General features: G+C 42.7%; 1 protein-coding gene across 1 annotated transcript in view; it reads left to right on the top strand.

The window, feature by feature from the left end:
* The window catches only part of Mdh1b (malate dehydrogenase 1B), a 30,036-nt gene extending 12,817 nt beyond the window's left edge, over positions 1-17,219 (top strand). The window contains exons 7-11 of the mRNA XM_021199086.1: positions 1,691-1,854; positions 5,398-5,537; positions 5,823-5,874; positions 15,315-15,380; positions 17,010-17,219. Coding sequence (XP_021054745.1) covers positions 1,691-1,854; positions 5,398-5,537; positions 5,823-5,874; positions 15,315-15,380; positions 17,010-17,038 — 451 coding nt within the window. The 3' untranslated portion in view covers positions 17,039-17,219. The remainder of the gene's footprint in view (positions 1-1,690; positions 1,855-5,397; positions 5,538-5,822; positions 5,875-15,314; positions 15,381-17,009) is intronic.
* Positions 17,220-18,063: the final 844 nt, after the last annotated feature.

The following is an 18,063-nucleotide window of genomic DNA, read 5'->3' as shown; positions in this document are numbered from 1 at the left end:
ATCCCATGTGGTTTTAAACAGCCACAAGTAGCTAAAATCAATTCAGTTATTTATTCCAGGTTTCCTTTTTCTTATCCTATGAATCAGCATCCCATGATCAATAAATAAAAAACTGGTCTTTGGGTCTGCATGAGATAAGATAGCAAATAAATTAATAAATAAATAAATAAACAAATAAAAAAGACAACAATTCTTTAGAATTTTTCCTCTAGCGAGAGCTGAGCTGTCTGGAGATCTCTGGAGAACAACACAGCTCTTCAAGAATCTTTTCTTAGCAGGATCTCTGACTTGGTCAGAAGATCCAATAGTTTTTTATAGCAGCTTTTCTGACTTTGGTTCGAAAAGCCATGAGCTATCCAGATAGCTTTTAGAATTTTTACTAGTAGAGAGAGCTGTCTCAACCAGAGGGGTTTAGAGGGGTTTTAAAAGAAAAAAAAAGATATCTAGAACAGAGGGGGGAGGGGAGAGAGGAGAGAGGGAGAGGGAGAGGGAGAGAGAGAGAAAGACAGAGAGACAGACAGACAGACAGAGAGCAGGCTAGAAAGCCTCCTCCGCAGAACCTAGGTTGCCAGCCTGAACCCATGATTTGACTTCACGTCCTTCTTTTCACTGATCCCAGACACTCTTTCTCTCACAGCCCTTCTCCATGCTGAGGCTGGTCCTTAGCAAGCACCATTGAAACATTTTGTAAATTTTGCATGAAAATAACATGCATTGTTTATATACACCTTTTTCTGTGCTTTCTACTGAAGAATCAGAAAAAAAAAGTCCATGAATAGTAGCTAGTTGGGAACCATTTGATTTGTTTTAAAATTATGAACTTTTCTATTTCAGGCTATCCTGAAAGTACTTTGTAGATTGTTACTGTTATCTCTAAGCAGGTATACATAAAGCAAATGTTAATGTAAAGACAGGTACAAGACAAGGGAAAGGGAGTTGAAGCATGCGTAGGAAGAGGCGTAGAAAAGTGATGCATGCTTGGAGCAAGAAGCCTCCAGGTAGAAATTCTGTCACCTTTGTTAATTAGCTGTGTGGCTTTAGCAAAGTTACATCAAATTTGAACCCCACCTTCTCCAAAAATAGAACAAAAATGGTGGCATGACCAGTTCCATATAGAATAAAAAGGAAAACAAACTGATTCATCCAGGTAAACACTGGCCTTACGAGGAGGCAGAAAGAGGAGCCAGGCACAGCCCCTCAGAAGCACTTCTACATCCCTGTTCCAGGTCCCAAGTTGCAGCTTTTCCTTTTCCTCCCCTTCTCCAGGCCACTGGAATGTTATTAGCCATGCCTAGGCACAGTCTGTGCTGGGCCCATCTCCTGAAGCCCATACTCCAACGTGCTGCTTACAGGGGGTCAAGGTTGCAGGGTCGTGAGGCATTCCTTCTCATCCAGATGAGCTCTTCCTTGAATTTATACTCCAGACCATAAAACATACAGTCCCAAATCTCAGTATGAACCATTTACTGTTTAATGAACATATTTGATTTTAAATGAAGGATATGGCTGGTCCCAAGAAAGCATCTAAATGTAATTAATTATTTGTAATGAAAGAAATTGTGACTATAAACTTTGGGTCTCATTACTGTGTAGGTGATGGATAAAGTTCCCTGTGTTGAGTTCTAGGACTCAGAGGACCTCCTTTCCATCCCTCTCTTTATTATGAAACTGTTTGTTTCCTTTCACGCAGAGAGTGGATCACAAAAGAATTTGTGCAGACACTTAAAAACTTGAGCAACACTGGAAAACAATTTGGAGGCATCTTGGCTGCACACAGCATAGCCACCACCCTGAAGTACTGGTACCATGGCTCACCACCTGGAGAGATTGTTTCCTTGGGTGTAATGAGTAAAGGTACCGATTCCTATCTTGTAAAGCCCTATTTAGATCATAGCTTGATCTAAAAGTTGTGTACATTTCAACGGTGCCATAACGCATACATGCATCCATTCATTCAGTTGTCCATTCAAAAATTCAGCAATATTTATTATGAATGTACTAGAAAGACAGACAAGAGATTATACCTTGGCTTCACACTTCAGAAAATGTACAACAGAGTGAAGAAGGGCCAGATCTCTACAAGTTGTCTTACAATGTTTTCTCACTGTGTCCGGCTGAGAAAGAGAAATCCAAGTGCATTCACTGCAGGGAGCAGGAGAAGCCAGTAGGCTTGGTGGAGAGAAGGCATTGCAATCAGTCTCCAAGTGTTTGATGTTGACCTCGAGGGCCCGTGTGGGAGAGCACTGCACACCAAGAGCAAAGACCCAGAGATAGGATCTGAATGTGCAAGGAGACCCAGGCTTCAGGAGAACAGGTAGCATGGGCAATATAGGAAGACTGCTGACTGTCAGCAAACACTGCAGAGGTGTGATGTAAACTTAAAGAGTATGTATAAGTCTTTCGGCATCCTTATAAGCTAGGAAAAGACGCTGGCTGCTGTTATATCCTCTGTAAGTTCAACCACAAGAATTTCTTTGGCTTTTGTTGGTCTTGTTCATTCCCTGATCTTCAGCCTGGAACTCTCTGCTGAGTTCTATCTTGGTTGCACAGCAACATGGCAATGTGGGTGGCGTACTGTCAACCTAATGTACAGCAGCATGAACCAATCAGATCCACTTTCAGCATCCCTTATTTAATAACAGTGTCACCATCTCCTCCTTGTTCCAATTTCAGTGCACCCCAGAGACATCTTCAAATAATCCACAGTGTGAGACTTAGCCTCTGTCTCTCTCCTATCTTCACACAGCATTTTGTTCCTCTCTCAGACAGAATACTCTTAACGGACCTTTTTAGATACCTATGTTAGAATATGTGCACTGAGAACGGGCCTTCCTGAGTGTCATCTTTTACATCTTCATGGGAGAAGTATCTTATGTGACATTTGGCAAATACTGTACAGTTGAAGTAACAATTGTTATTATTACAATTATAAAATACAATTAACAAAAATGTTATTACAATAATAACAATTATTAGATAAGCTCTCACACATTCTATCCCCCCAAAGCACACTCTCCTCAGATGAGATGCAGACAGTGTGAACAGCCTGGGAAGCTCACTGATGGACAGTCTGTTAGTATGGCTTCTTCAGTGCACTAGGGTTTTGCTGGCAATGAAACAGGCTAGATAGGCACAGGGCCAAAGGACAAGCTTTGCAGTGGTTGGAAGTGAGATTACAGAGCTGTTACCACAAAACCACCCTAGACTGCTGGGATCAACATGTACTATGGGAGACCATAGAACTACTGACTTTCTTCTCCTTCATTATAATGGCATTTCTATATCATTAGCCTTGCAAAATTACCTGTTCCCACTATGCGTATGACACCAAGGCACATCCTATAAATTATATCTAAAGACAAAAAAGGAAGGGAAACCTAATTCTGAGAAAGTTCTGGCATATTCCTATTTTTCACATTTTTTTCTCCTTGAACTCATGAATAATAGCCCCTCCTTCAAAGTTTGTCTATAAAATGACTATACAAAATGGCAGCAATGTGACTCTCTTGAAAAGCTTACATCCACCCTTAAGTGTTACAGAAATCCTTTATTTAATAAACCCTGCTTTAGGGAACCCCAGGTTTGCTCTATGTTGACTTGTCTTGAGGTTGTTTTCTTCAAGGTGATTCAGTATCTTTGTTTCTCCTATGGCAGGGTCTCTGAAAAGAACTCAGGCTACATATGGGTCAGTGCTGAGCTGTGACTCCCATGGCTGCTGGAAGCCATGCTTTGCTATGCAGAACAGCAGGATTTTGCAATTTGCCAATTGAAAGCCAGTCATAGGCTGTAAATACAATAGGAAGAAATTACAATTAGTTTTTCAAGTGCACAAGTGGAGAACTGGAAGTTCTAAGAAAATAACCAGGTCTCCTGTTCATTTCCTGTCCAGTCCCAGTCCAGCATACCTGGCCAATATGGCTGCTATAGTGTGCTGGCTAGTTTCAGATCAACTTGACACTAGCTAGAGTCACTGGAGGGCAGGGAGCCTCAATTGACTAATACCTCCAACAGATCAGGCTGTAGGCAATCGACGTTTTCTTAACTAATGATTGATGCAGAGGGGCCCAGGAGGCGGGGTCCTCCACTGGGCTGGTGGTCCCTAGGTGCTATAAGAAAGTGTGCTGAGTAAGCCAAATGGAGCAAGCCAGTATTACACCCCCATGGCCTCTGCATCAGCTCCTGCCTCTAGGTTCCTCTCCTGTTTGAGTTCCTTTCCTGAATTCCTTCAGTGACAATGGTGATTGTTAGAGCCGAAGAAGACTTCTATTCCCAAACTCCAAAAGGCAGTTCAAATATCAAGAAATGGGCTCAACCTGGACTATAGGAGAATTCTGGTGTCTAGATAAAAGCCAGCATTCCTCAAGAATCCATGAAGCTGGCTCCTCTCTCCCAAAGGAAGTCATTTTCTTACCTCTGGCAGAAGGGACTTGTGGTGCCTATTAGCATGCCACAGTGCATGCTGGCCTCCAGGTCCCTTCAGTATCACAAGCCCCTGTTACACAATCTATGCTGACATCCCAGCCCTCCTAAACTCCTCCCTGTTCCTTCAAGCTTAAAAGCTTCCTTCCCTCAGCTACTCATTCTCCTTGTAATCCTGATATGTTGTTCTCTGTGTTTCCCCCACTCCCTTTCTCTCTCTTTATCTCTCTGCTCTGCTTCTATTGTGGCCAGGTTCAGTCTGCTCGTCAAGTTCAGATATTCTCTCTCTCTCTCTCTCTCTCTCTCTCTCTCTCTCTCTCTCTCTCCTCTTCCAGATACCTCTAGCTGTCCTCTCTCTCATAATCTACAATAAAAGTCGTCCTTACTCAATCATACCACAGGTGAATCGTATTGTCAGCTTATACAATGATGACGCATAAACCAAATAAATCCTTTCCTCCCCAACTTGCTTTGGTCATGGTGTTTTATCACAGCAATGGTAACCCTAACTAAAACAAATAGTAAGCTAAAATAGAAGGCCAGAAACATCAAGTGGTCCAGGCTCATGGGTTACATGCAGATTCATGGGACACTATGGAAACCAGGCACACATTACACATAAAGCTTAGGGAAAAGAGGCCGCATTAACCCCTGGATAGGGAGGCATAGAGGACAGTCAGAACTCAGGCATGTGTGTGCTCTGGTCTGAATGTGTGCTCCAGTCCTAGTCAAATACCAGTTCAGAAACTTAGCTCCACCGCTATCCGTAAGAATCATGTGCGGGCTAACACCCGCTGCTGGCCTCCGCACGTGTGTGTGCGCGCGCGCGCGTGCGCGCGCGCACACACACACACACACACACACACACACACACACCACAAATAAACTCTTAAAATCATGTATTATGTGTGTCCTTTTCAGTTATTTTTCCGAATTCTTTATTTTATTTGTGCTTTGCCTTGTGTGTGCCCCCTGTAGGCCAGTTTGACATTCCTGAAGGGATCGTCTTTTCTATGCCAGTGAAATTTGAGAACGGATCTTGGGTGGTTCTTACTGATCTTGAAGACATTTCGCTTAGTGAGAAGATACTAAGCAGGCTCACGGGCGATCTGATTCAGGTAATGGCAGAGGGTCTGCAAAGGAGCTGGCTTTCATAATGATTCTAAAATGATTCTGTAGACTAAGGCACTCATGATTGTCTGAGTTCAATTTGTATCATATCCCTAAAAACCATACAGCAGCAAAGGTTTAGAGAATGTAGCAAAAGCACATTATGCATCTAGTTTTATAATTTTCAGTATTCTAGAAGTATTTATTTTAAAACAAGACTTAAAGAAATTTCTATTAAAGAATGACTTAGTGGTTGCTGCCATTTAATTCTCTGATTATAAATTTTTCAACAGGAGAAACTTGTTGCATTTGGAGACTTACTAACTTTTCAGCCAGTTGAAGAAGGTAATCTAATAAATGTGTTGTCCCATTGGGTGATGTAAAAAGGTACCACAGGGGGCCAGAGAGATGGCACAGCGGTTAAGAGCACTAGTTCACCTGGTGACTCATAACCATCCACAACGCCAGTTTCAGGTTACCCAGTGTCCTTTTCTGGCCCCCTGTGTCACCAGACATGTATATACCATACAGACATATGCATAGGTAAAACTCTCTACACATAAAAAAAAAATGAATCTCTTTTGTTTATTTTTTTAAAGGTACCATAGGGCTGGAGAGGTGGCTCTGTGGGTTTCATATGTGCGCCTAATACATAAAGTAAGTGTGGCCATGCACACATGGCTATCAGGCAGGACTCTAGGCATAGAAGAGATGAGGCTCGCTGGCCGCCTGCCCCCAAGCTCTACTGCAATGAGAAAGCCTGTCTTAGGAGAACAAAATAGTGGAGCATGATAAGAAGATATATGACCTCCTCTCTGTGCACACATGGGTGGGCCCATGCACCTGCAGTCACATTCACACACACACACACACACACACACACACACATACACACACACACACTTACACATACACACAGGTATAAAATACATCTTATAACTGAATTACTATTAATACTAGCATAGATAACTAAAATCCGTTTTTAAATTATTAGTAAGAGCATGATTCTGTTTAGCGTGTTTTTAGAAAAAAACATTAACATACTAAAGAAATCTCCTTTTTAGAATACAATGACCATATAGATTTTGTATATTCCACATTTACTAGTTTTCTAGAGCTAATCTACCAATTAATCGCTGTACACTGTGTTGTTTAAGACTAAGGTGTCAGTAGAGCCGTGTTCTTTTCAAGGTCTGGAGAAGAACCCTTCTTTCCGTGGCCTAGCTTCTAGTAGAGATGCTTGACATTGTGGGCTTGTAACCACACTGCCCCATTCTCTGCCATCCTGAACACTTCTGTCTGTCCACTAGATGTTTGTGTTTCTAAATGGCTCTCCAGTCACAAGGACTTGTCCTAATAGAATGTGACTTTATTTACCTTTGTCTTTGTATTTATTTATTATATGTATGTGTGTGCATAGATGAATTTATGCCTGAGGGAGTGTTGGGTCCTCTGGAATTGGCAGTGCTGGAAATCAAACTCTGGTCCTCTGCCTGAATGGCAAGTGCTCTTCACTGCTGAGCTCTCTCTCTCTCTAACCCCCATATGACTCCATTTTAAATTGATTATTTTTGCTAAGTCTCTGTTTACAAACAAGTGCAGGTGCCAGCAGTTAGAACCGCAGTGTATCTTTTGGGAACCACAATCTAACCTGTTATTCCATATTTATTTTCAAATAACTTTATTTAAAATTCATTAAATATCAATAAATCCATTTTTCTCATTGACATTTTCTCTAGTTATAAACTGATGAGGACGTGCTACCGTCTCTCTCTTTTTTCTTTTCTATCATAAAAAAAACCCCAACTATCCAACAAACCAACAAAACACCTTAATTAGACATAGTGGTGTACACCTTTAATCCTAGTGCATTAATTCTAGGCAGAGGCAGGCAGATCTCTGAGTTTGAGGCCTACCTGGTCTACATAGTTCCAGGACAGTCAGGGCTCTGAAGAGAGAGACTCTGTCTTGAAAAACAGCACAAACAACAACAAAAAACAACAACAACAACATTCTCAATTTATATCTGAAAGAAGTCAAGAAGTCACATACATACTTGTTTATGCAAAGAGCATTAACCAAATATCTTTTCAAACCTAAGATTCTTTCTTTCCACTAATATCTGTGGAGGAACAATAGCGATCCAGCAGTAGAAACTGGAAATACAGGGGAGATAAGGTAGACGGTGGCCCCCTACACAAAGAATGTCTTTCTCAGGAATAAGAAGCAAGGGATTCTGGGAGTACTTATACCTGGGGATAGAAGACATGAACCTAGGCCAGGAACACATAGATGGGCTCATTTGGGGAAACTACAGAAAATCTTGGGTAACCAAAGCCCCAGGAGAAATATCTGAGAAACAAGGCCATGAATAATAGCTCTGTTAGCTAATGGAAGACTTCTGTGTGCAGTATACCAGGGCAACAAACCCATGACAGAGAGGTAACAAGAGAAGGACAGAAAAACCAGACACACAGGATGAGTCATGAGGTCAGGGTGGTTGTATAAATGGTTCAGAGGGCAAGACACAGAAGACAATGGGTATCCAGAGGGCAGCACATTAACATAAAGGAAGGGTGAATTTCAAGACTTAATGATGGGCTGACTCTGAACAGAACTAGAGGACTCGGGTTCTTTCTGGTTAGATAACTGGGTGGACTGATTGACAGGGGGAGTGGCAAAAAGATCATCATCATTCAGAGAAGGGAATATAGCATATGAGGTATGTTAGTGAGTGGGTGTGAGAGGGACATGAGGAGTTGTAATATGAGCGTAACCAAAGAGTGAATTCAGGGTTTTGCATCCTGACTGTGTAATAACCTATGCAATGTCTAAAACGGAAATATCAGATAGAGAATGCTGTACTTCTCAGAGTTCAAGACTGGACTACAGTTGTCAAATTTGGAGCCATTGCTTCATAGATAGCAATGGATACATGATTATGGTGGATCTATCTAGAGAACAAGAGGATAAAGGGGGACCCAGCCTGTAATGGTTAAATTGCACAGGAGAGGTTGGTAAAGGTGCCCAAGGGAGGGATGGGATGAGCTGATCCTATGTCATGGGAGGAAGACTAAGTTGTATGATGGGCAGTGGGAAGAGTGCCAGTCACACAAAGCAAGGCCCCACACCTACCCAGTGGATAGATGGCAGAGAAGCCACTAACAGCTGTGGTAAGAATAATCTTATGGAATGAAAGGGAAGAAATGAGATCAGAAGAGAAAAAGGGACCTTAGGTTGCGGGGCTACAGAAAATAGGGCTGGATGAGAGGAGTATCATGAGGCAGGGATAGGAACTAGGAACATTTTTAAACCAATGAGTGATTTGGGAAAGGAGAAAGACAGATGTAAATTTTAAGTTTAAAATGATTGCTACCTGTACTGTCTGAAATGGGAGAGTTGATTCAAAAGAAAAATCAAGAAGGCCAGCTCTGTGGCAGGAGAAGAGATGATAAGAGCCTGACAAAGCAGTGGCTGTGGTAGAATAGAGCTGCAGCTAGAACTGTAAAAGTTGGGCAATTTGAGAGGACAAAGGAAAGCCAAGGGAGTCTAGAATGTGCCAAGGATTGAGGCTGGGGAAATGCTTCAGGAGGTAAAGGGCTTGCCAGCAAGTATGAAGACTGGGAAGCAGTCTCTGGTGCTTGCTAGATAGACTAGTCAAATCAGTGAACTCTAAACTTAGTGAGACTGTGCCTCAAACAGTAAGGTTGAGAGCAACGGAGGAAGACAGCTGACGTTGACCTCTGGCCTACACATATACACATGTATGTACACACACACACACACACACACACAGGCCAGGGGTTTGGGCCTTAAGACATATCATTCCCTGGAATAGAACTCCTCAGATAGTGGGTCCCAAATGGGTTAGGAATGTGGAGCTATTTATGTCTGTCCTAAAACCAGCTTGAATAAGTTAGAGTCCTCACGATGATTGCCTCTACTGCCCTTGTCATTTACTATGTGTGCTAACTCTTAAGAATGACTGGCAGGGCTGGAGAAATGCCTTAGCAGTTAAGAGCACTGACTGCCCCTCCAGAGGTCCTGAGTTCAATTTCTAGCAACCACATAGTACCTCACAACTGTCTTTAACAGGATCTGATACCCTCTTCTGGTGTGTCTGAAAACAGCTACAGTGTACTCATATAAATAATAAATAAATAAATCTTAAAAAAAAGAATGACTGGCAAAGCATGACTGAGGTAAAGAATAGAGATGAAGATAAAGAAGGTTTTGAGGAATCCTGTAAGTGAGCATGTCTACTGAACAATGAACATGAGTCTTTCAGCATAAGACAGAACTGGGCAGAATATGAGGATATGGAGTGATCAGCAATCATTGCTTCTTATTAGAAAAAGATAACTCTGGTGAGCTTTAGGAAGAGGTCACAAGTGACTAGAGAAGGGACACTTCGCCTGTAGTCTCTCACGCATTCAACTTGGTTTCAATAGACATTGCTTATATATCCAAAAGTAGAAAGAAATGTGTGGCTATCTGGATAGGTAGATGTCAATGTTTACCCACCACTGGAGAGGGAAAGGGTGCAGCTACAGGAGAGTAGGGAGATGAGTCCTCGGGACAGAATACAGGGCCAGTCCTAAACTAGGAACATGCCTAGTGTTAAGTCTGGAGGAAGAGAGAATGGTTGCAGATGGAGGTACCTATGCAAGCAAAGACAGCACAGAACAAAGCAGGAGATACAGCCAGATTCAGAGACTCACAGACTGCAATGAAGAAGGGCAGAGTTTGAAATAGCTAATTTTAAAAAGGATAAACCATTCAGAAAAGGTATGGGGAGTTCATGGAAGTCAGAGACCAAAACTTGTAGGGAGTCCAGCGTGTGGTTGTGGGATTCCCTAAAAACAATGCCCAGCTGCCTGGATGCAGAGGTGGAACGTGCCCCCAGATATTAGCCTGGGCATCCATCCCAATTATTAGTGTGTACTTCCATCCCATTCTGTAAGAATGCCAACACTCAATGCTGTGCTCCAAAAATTATTCTGAGGTTCCTCATATTGACTTTATTTGGAATAACAACTTGTCTCTGAAAAGTTTTCTTCTTTTTTCTCAGTATTCTACTCCTTTTCTTACTTGGGCTTTAAATAGTTGCTGAGGTGATTTTTCCCATCCGCATTGAATGTGGGATGGAGAGTGAGCTCAGTCTTGTTGCTCACTTGGCATTTGAGGAGGAAGAGGGCTAAGGCAAGGAGGTGAAGATAACTGTGGGAAACACTGACTCTGGCGGGTTTATAGCGCATAAGGAAGAAAAGGCTAACTAGGAGTCGAGAGTTTTCAAAGTCCAACCAGAGGTGATTTTTAAAAGATCTAAGACCCGATCACTGCCGTTTCTAACCATCTAAGACAGTTGCTGTCTTTCAGAATGAACTAAAAGAAACTGGCAGAAGGCTCTTGGTTCAGACCAAGGAGGGTTTAGTGGAGGTGTGGGCAGAGTGTGAGGCTGGGGAATTCAGAGCTTGGCTGATGGCCAAGTCCCTAGGATGGAGCCAAAGCAAACCCAGCCCAGAGGCAGAGTGGAGGTGGGGGGTGGGGGCTCTGGGCTCTGCAAGTTCAGGGGCATCTGGTTTTAACTGGAGTTCTTTTATTTTTAAAATTTACAGCTCCTCTGGGTGGCTACCTTCTTTTGGCAGACCAGAGCTATAATTTTCTTTCTTTAGAAAGGGCTACAAAACTGTAAATGACTCACTGACTGGTAGCTGGTCCTAAATTTTCCAACTATTCTTGATTATAGACTGTCTTGTGAAAGAATGTGGTGTAGTGTAGACTGATTTTTTTTGGTTTTTTTTTTCCAGACTAGACTGATTTTTTTATTAACAAAGATCTAGATTATTTTGTTACCTTTGAACCTTGTATCCCCTCCAAAAAACTAAACCCACTGCCCCAGATACTCCAAAACTCAGAAACATAAAAATTATGAGAGACTGAATCTCTGAGCTTGGAGGTCTCTGTTTTTTAACTCATTGATGAGAAGACACATGTAGGAGAGTATGACATCTCATCAATTAGCTTAACACTGTTCTAGAATTTAGACAATACACTAAGTTTTAAAAAGTCAAAAGGCCTCTGGCTCCTCCATAGATGACAACCAGGAAGAGCCCAAGGCCATGAATACTTGTAGACTGAGGTGGGAGAAAAAAAAAATGTTCCTTTTAATCTAAGAATGTGCACCAAGTTTCACAGAAAGAAAGTTTTACTATTTTATTTATTTACATGTCAAATGTCCCCTTCCCAGTCTCCCCTCTGCAACTCCCCCTCCCCTCCCCCTCCCCTTTGCCTCTAAGAGGATGGTCCCCCACCCACTCACCCACTCATCCACTCCCACCTCACCCCTCTAACATCCCCATTCGCTATGGCAAAAAGCCTCCACAGTACTAAGCACCTCCCCTTCCGTTTATGCCAGATAGTGCAGTCATCTATCACATGTGTATCGGGAGCCATGGATCAAGTCATGCATACTCTTTGGTTGGGAGCTCTGAGGGATCCGATTAGTTGATGGTATTGTTCTTCTTGTGGAATTGCAATCCCCTTCAGCTCCTTCAGTCTTTCCCTAATTCTTCCTTTTAGTTCTCCAGGCTCAGTCAAAAGGTTGGCTCTGAGTGCCTGCAACTGTCTTAGTCAGGTGCTGGCAAAACCTCTCAGAGGACAGCCATACTAGGCTTGACACAACACTAGCCAGCACAGAGGTTATAGTCACACACACTGTGCCAGGAAAGGACCTAAGAGCCTATGTATGATACATCAAGACTCACAATTAAGCAGCTTAAGAAAAGGGTTTTGAAGGTCAAAATGAAGAAAACATGATTGGCAATCTAAATACTCAGAGGGAGAGGAAAGATTAGTTAACATGAAAAAGAAAAACATGTCTTGAAAGTTACTTGGGAGCTGAGATAGCTGAAGAGCAATAAATAGGCATGTCTTTGTTCAGGAGCAGCACTGTACTAGCCATGTAGCATGAAGGGTTCTAGAGATCTGCCACCCAGCAGTATGCATGTGTCTTAGTCAGGGTTGTACTGCTGTGAACAGACACCATGACCAAGACAACTCTTATAAGGACAGCATTTGATTGGGGCTGGCTTACAGGTTCAAAGGTTCAGTCCATTATCCATAAAGTGAGAACATGGTAGCATCCAGGTAGGCATGGTACAGGAGGAGCTGAGAGTTCTACATCTTCATATGAAGGCTGCTAAAGAATACTGGCTTCCAGGCAGCTAGGATGAGGATCTGATAGCCCACACCCACAGTGACACACCTACTCCCACAGGGCTACATCTTCTAATAGTGCCACTCTCTGGTCCAAGTAAATACAAACCAGCACAGCATAGTTAACAATAATGTATTGTGTGTTTACATTTTTTTGCAAGGTAGTTTTCATGTCATATGTATTTTATGTCATATATGGATGGGAGGAGGGAGGGAGAGAGGAAGGCTCTGCTAGGTGCTAGTGCCTTAAAAACACATCAAACATATACATGCCTGTGGTGGATTGAATAGGTTTGGCCCCCATAGACTCACGCAGTTGCATGCTTGGCCCATGGGGAGTGGCACTATTAAGAGGTGTGGCCTTATTGGAATAGGTGTGGCCTTATTGAAGAAGTATGTCATGGTGGGGGTTGAGGTCTCTATGTTTGCCCAGTGTGAAATCCCAGCCCCTTCCTGGCTGCCTCCAGAAGACAGTCTCTTTACTACCTTTAGATCTAGATCTAGAACTCTTAGCTTCTCCAGCACCAAGTCTACCTGCACACTGCCATCCTTCCGACCATGATGAAAATGGACTGAACCTCTGAAATAATAAGCCAACCCCAAACTAAATGTTTGCCTTTAAAAGAGCCGCCTTGGCCATGGTGTCTCTTCACAGCAATAAGACCCAAACTAAGACACCCACCTTCAAAGTTAGCTACTTTTTAGCATGTGAAATATCAGAACAAAAAAAGAGAATTTCAGTTCTGAGAGATGACTGTGTTTATTCTAGACATTATTCTAAAAAAAACAAAAAAACAAAAAACTAGAAGTTACTTCCATGGGTCAAGGGACATGTTGAGATGAAGATACTGGCTAGAGCCACACACTTATTGATCTGTCTTCACATAAAGAACAAGCACAAATGAATTCCCATGAGCCTGTTTTGGGAGAATCCATGAGGGGTCTATTCTTCTCTAACCCAAAGTCTAACCTTTCAATATTATGAGAAGGTTTAGACTACAATATATGAGGAATTGATATGGGTATAGGATTCAAGCTGTTGGCTTCTGTCACAGAGGCTCAGGATAGAATGGAAGCAATTGGGGCTACCCTGTGGTAACTGGGATCATCAAGAAAGACTTCCAAGAATAGATGACATGGATCTGGGTTGTAGAATAATGGCTCCTTCCTTTACGTGATTTAGAACAAAGGTATGTAAGTGAAGGGGAGGGAAGGAAGAGGATTGTGTAGAGCATCTACCAGAGGGAAAAGAACATGGCAAAGAGGCCTTGCAGGGAACCAAGGCAAGGCCAAAAGCACATAGCTCCCCCAAACAGTAAGAGATCTGGATTAGGTCAAATGATACAAAATAGACTAACAGACCTGGGAAGATAGTTAGGAGTCATGGGCTGTTTGGCTATAAGGTTATGGAATAGTTAGAGGCCAGGCCTTTTGAACTAGCTCGGTCATATCAGTGGCCCCATGGAGATCTTTTCCAGCACACATCACTGTCCCGAGAACTGAGTACTAGGCTCAGCAGAGCTTAAGAAGTCTAAATGCATGCACACACAGGCAGGATTCCTCCAGGAAGGCCAACCAGTGTCAAGCAATGCTTAATGAGAAGCTGGAGTGCACTGAGGCCCCGAGAGAGCTGAGAAAAATCCGTAAAATCTGTCATGAAGAAGGTGACTGGCTCCTTTCCAGGATGAGAAGGGGAGAAGCCAAATTGCAGAGAACACGTCCTCTAGAATAGCTCCAACTTAAGTTGCCAGTCAGAGCTTGAGGTGCTTAGCACCGCTGGCAAGTGAGATTTTTATGCAGAACTCAAGTCCCCTGAGTCCCCTGAAGGAGTAGAGAAAGTGGCACTGATTTCAGAGTCTTAGAAGGTGGTGTGTTGAATGAGCATTAAAATCAACCATACTGTATAGTTCTTTGTGAGTCATAAAAACACTGTCTTTTTGCAGCCTTATGTTGACTGCAAAAAATTAATGGTTAAGAAAACCATTTAATCACTAGGGCTTTTCCATTGAAGTATTATAAAATTGATAATAGGTGAGTTAAGAACAGATTTTTTTTCCCACTGAACTTTGAAAGGATACAATAGGACAGGACACAAGGAAGGAAGAGATGGTGAAAGGAAAGAAAATGAACAAAACAATAGATAAGTAAATCTTATACATATTACTAGTATATACAAAATATTAAAAACATATCATCTGTATGTTAAGGATATGTATTACTTATACATGCTAATTAATATCTACACACATATATGGCAATGCCTGTGATCCTTGCATGTAAGCAGTTCACTAATTCTACTCAGAGTTAGAAACCAGTGTGAGATACACAGTGGGATCCTTTCTCAAAAAAATTCTTTTGAAAGAATAGTAGTAAACAAAAGGAAATTAGAAAAGGGCATTGTAGAAAGGAATTTCTGGTTAACCTGTACACACAACCTGAACTATGACATGAAGCACACATATTTTATCATGGCTCCTGGCACAAAGTTTGAGAAGCACTAACTCAGAACATCTCACAGGCTGTTGATTATATTTAACAACTAATTTTTTTACATTTTTTGGTTTCAGACCCCAAAGATAACGAACCTTCTAATACAGGCCTGAATGAAGAAAAGGAACGGCCTGGGTCCGATGGTGAGTCGGTGGGGCTTGGTAACACCTCAGCTTCTCCTCTTGTACCCCAGAAACACTTTGAGGCACGGGGATGAAAGCACCAACAATTGCTTTCATACTGAAGCTGCCTGTGCATCGAGTCAACATCAAACTCCCTGACCCCATCTGTGTGACTTTTATTTTCTCTATTTAATTCTCCTTTACAAAGCCCAAAACAGCCAAGAGGAAAAGAGACGCTTGTTCAGGAGGTCAGTGAGAGGGAAGGAAGCCTGAGAGATCCAAGGAAGTATTCCCCTGGCCTCTGAGAACTTTGTTCTCAGTAGTAGGATTGGGGAGTATGAGGAGAAAACTTGAGGATCCTGATTCAGAAGCAAGGATGTTTTCTAAGTCTGCATACACAGAACAGCAACAATGTAGCGCACTTCCATTGCTATCTCTTTACTTGAATCCTTCTGTGTAGAGGGAAGTTGACTTCACTGAGCAGCTTCCCCAAGGCTTAGGCTGGGAAGCCAGAATCTGTGGGAGGTTAACAGAGACTTGCAACATAGTTATCTGTCTGGACAGTTCTTTTTCCCCTCTGTTGTCCTCGGGACCAGGAAAAAGCTATTGTCTTAGACTGAGACTCTATACAGATGTGACCTCACATCTTACAGCTCCTAATAGAGCCAGACCACCATGAAAGTGCTGTGGGGGAAGGAATGAGGTAGGAGAAATAAGAATGGCCGCCGCACCAGTCAACACTCTTTATATTTATATATTACTTCTTTGGGTGCTCTACTTGCTGCAGAGGGTTAATTCAGATCTGAGTTATCAGCTCGGCTCCAAAAAGTCATCAGTTCAGGAGACCACAGATGGTAGGTGCTAGTCAAAGCACTGACAGGTGCTTCTTTCCCCACAAACTGAGTGGCTTAGCAGAAGATCAGGGCTCCCTGCAGTGTGACACTTTCCCCAGAGCTGCCACCCAGCCCCACATTACTGAGATTCAGGCTGCCTGCTTGTTTTCCTGGAACCCAGTTCTGCACTTTAATAACCAAGGCTATGATGGGGGAATCTATTCCTTTCCTCAGAATAAATGATGGGGAAGCCAGGAGATAGGTTGAGCCACGTGAGTTTCATTTGCCAAAGCGTTTAACTGAGCTCACAGATTTCTCATGAAAACACGTTGATGTGGATTTCTTTGTGTCTGACCAATCGGGATGGATGTTCACTCACACCTCCACCCTTGTATGTCCAGTGGACACAATCCAGGGAACTTTGTATTCTGAATGTGCACAGCATGATGGGCTTTGGAACTGATCATGGAAGGCTGGAGTTGATGCACTGTGGAAAGGCCCAGAGATGGAAGGAGCTGAGACTAGACTCACACACAGCTCAGAACATGGAGCAAGCACGGAGGGACTCACACAGAGAAATATCTAAGTCAAGAAGGAAGCCAGAATTTACACTACCATGTGGACACGGTTAATGAGGATCTGGTGGCTTTCTCTCACCACCAAATCTGTCTCACACTGGTCCCCTTTCAGTCACTGAACCAAATGCAGGAAGCCAGTGGCTGGAGGAAAAGTGGGGAAAAGGTAATAGCTAACAGAAACAGGAGCTGCTGGTTCATTTTAAAGAGTTACATCTTTCCATGTTTTCCTCCCTTTACAGACTCTGATGGAAAAAATGAGGACCAATAATAGCTTCAACCAGAACAAATATGAAGGAAAGACAGAAAGACCTGCAGGTGTCTGCACTTAGGGAAGAATAGTGAAATGAAACAGATCTCAAATCTAGCAGAGTCACACGCTGCCACATCTAAGTCTGTTTTGTCATTTGCTGTATGTCCTCAAAAATAAATGAATGTAAACTGCTGTTTTAAAGACCTTAATGTAGTGCTGTCAATCATTGCATCTTTGCCTGGACATCATTTATCTCCTACCTGATATTCTTGCAAAACAAAAAACAAAAAACAAAACAAAACAAAACAAAAAACTTTTTTGAGACAGGGTTTCACTGTGTAGCTTTGAAACTCACTATGTAGACCAGGCTGCCCTCAAACTCACTTGGGAGTTGCCAGTGCTCCCAAGCACTGACTTCCACCTGCCACTCTGTTTTTTAAATTTATGTATCTATTCTCTCATATCTTACATCTAACTGCAATTTCCCCTCCCCCATTCCTTCCCCCAATCCACTCCTCATTACTAGAATCCCCATTACTAGAAGTCTTAGGTCACCCTTGTAGATTCCTGGGAGTTTCCATCACACTAGGTTTCCACCTCACTCTCACACACACACCCAAATCCTCCCCACAATTTCAGGGAAAAGGGAAGGCCTCCCAGGGATGTCAACCAGACATGGCATATTAAGTTGTGGTAAGACTAGGCACCTCCCTCCTATTATGGCTAGACAAAGCAACCCAGTAGGGGGAAAGGATCCCAAAGGTAGGTTAAAAAGTCAGAGACAGCCCCAGCTCCCACTATTAGGAGTCCCACAAGAAGACCAGGCTACACAACTGTAACATATATGCAGAGGGCCTAGGTCAATCCCATGTAGGCTCCCTAGGAGGCAGTTCAGTCTCTGTGAGCCCCTATGAGTCCAAGTTAGTTGATTCTGTGGATTTTCTTGGACTATTCTTGAGCCCTTTGGCTCCTACAATCCTCCTTTCCCTCTTCTGCAGGATTCTCTGAGTTCTGGCTAATGTCTGCCTGTGGGTCTCTGCATC

The sequence above is a fragment of the Mus pahari genome, chromosome 5 (assembly GCF_900095145.1).
Source record: "Mus pahari chromosome 5, PAHARI_EIJ_v1.1, whole genome shotgun sequence".
Taxonomy (NCBI): domain Eukaryota; kingdom Metazoa; phylum Chordata; class Mammalia; order Rodentia; family Muridae; genus Mus; species Mus pahari.
This window is presented reverse-complemented; position numbering and strand designations above follow the sequence as displayed.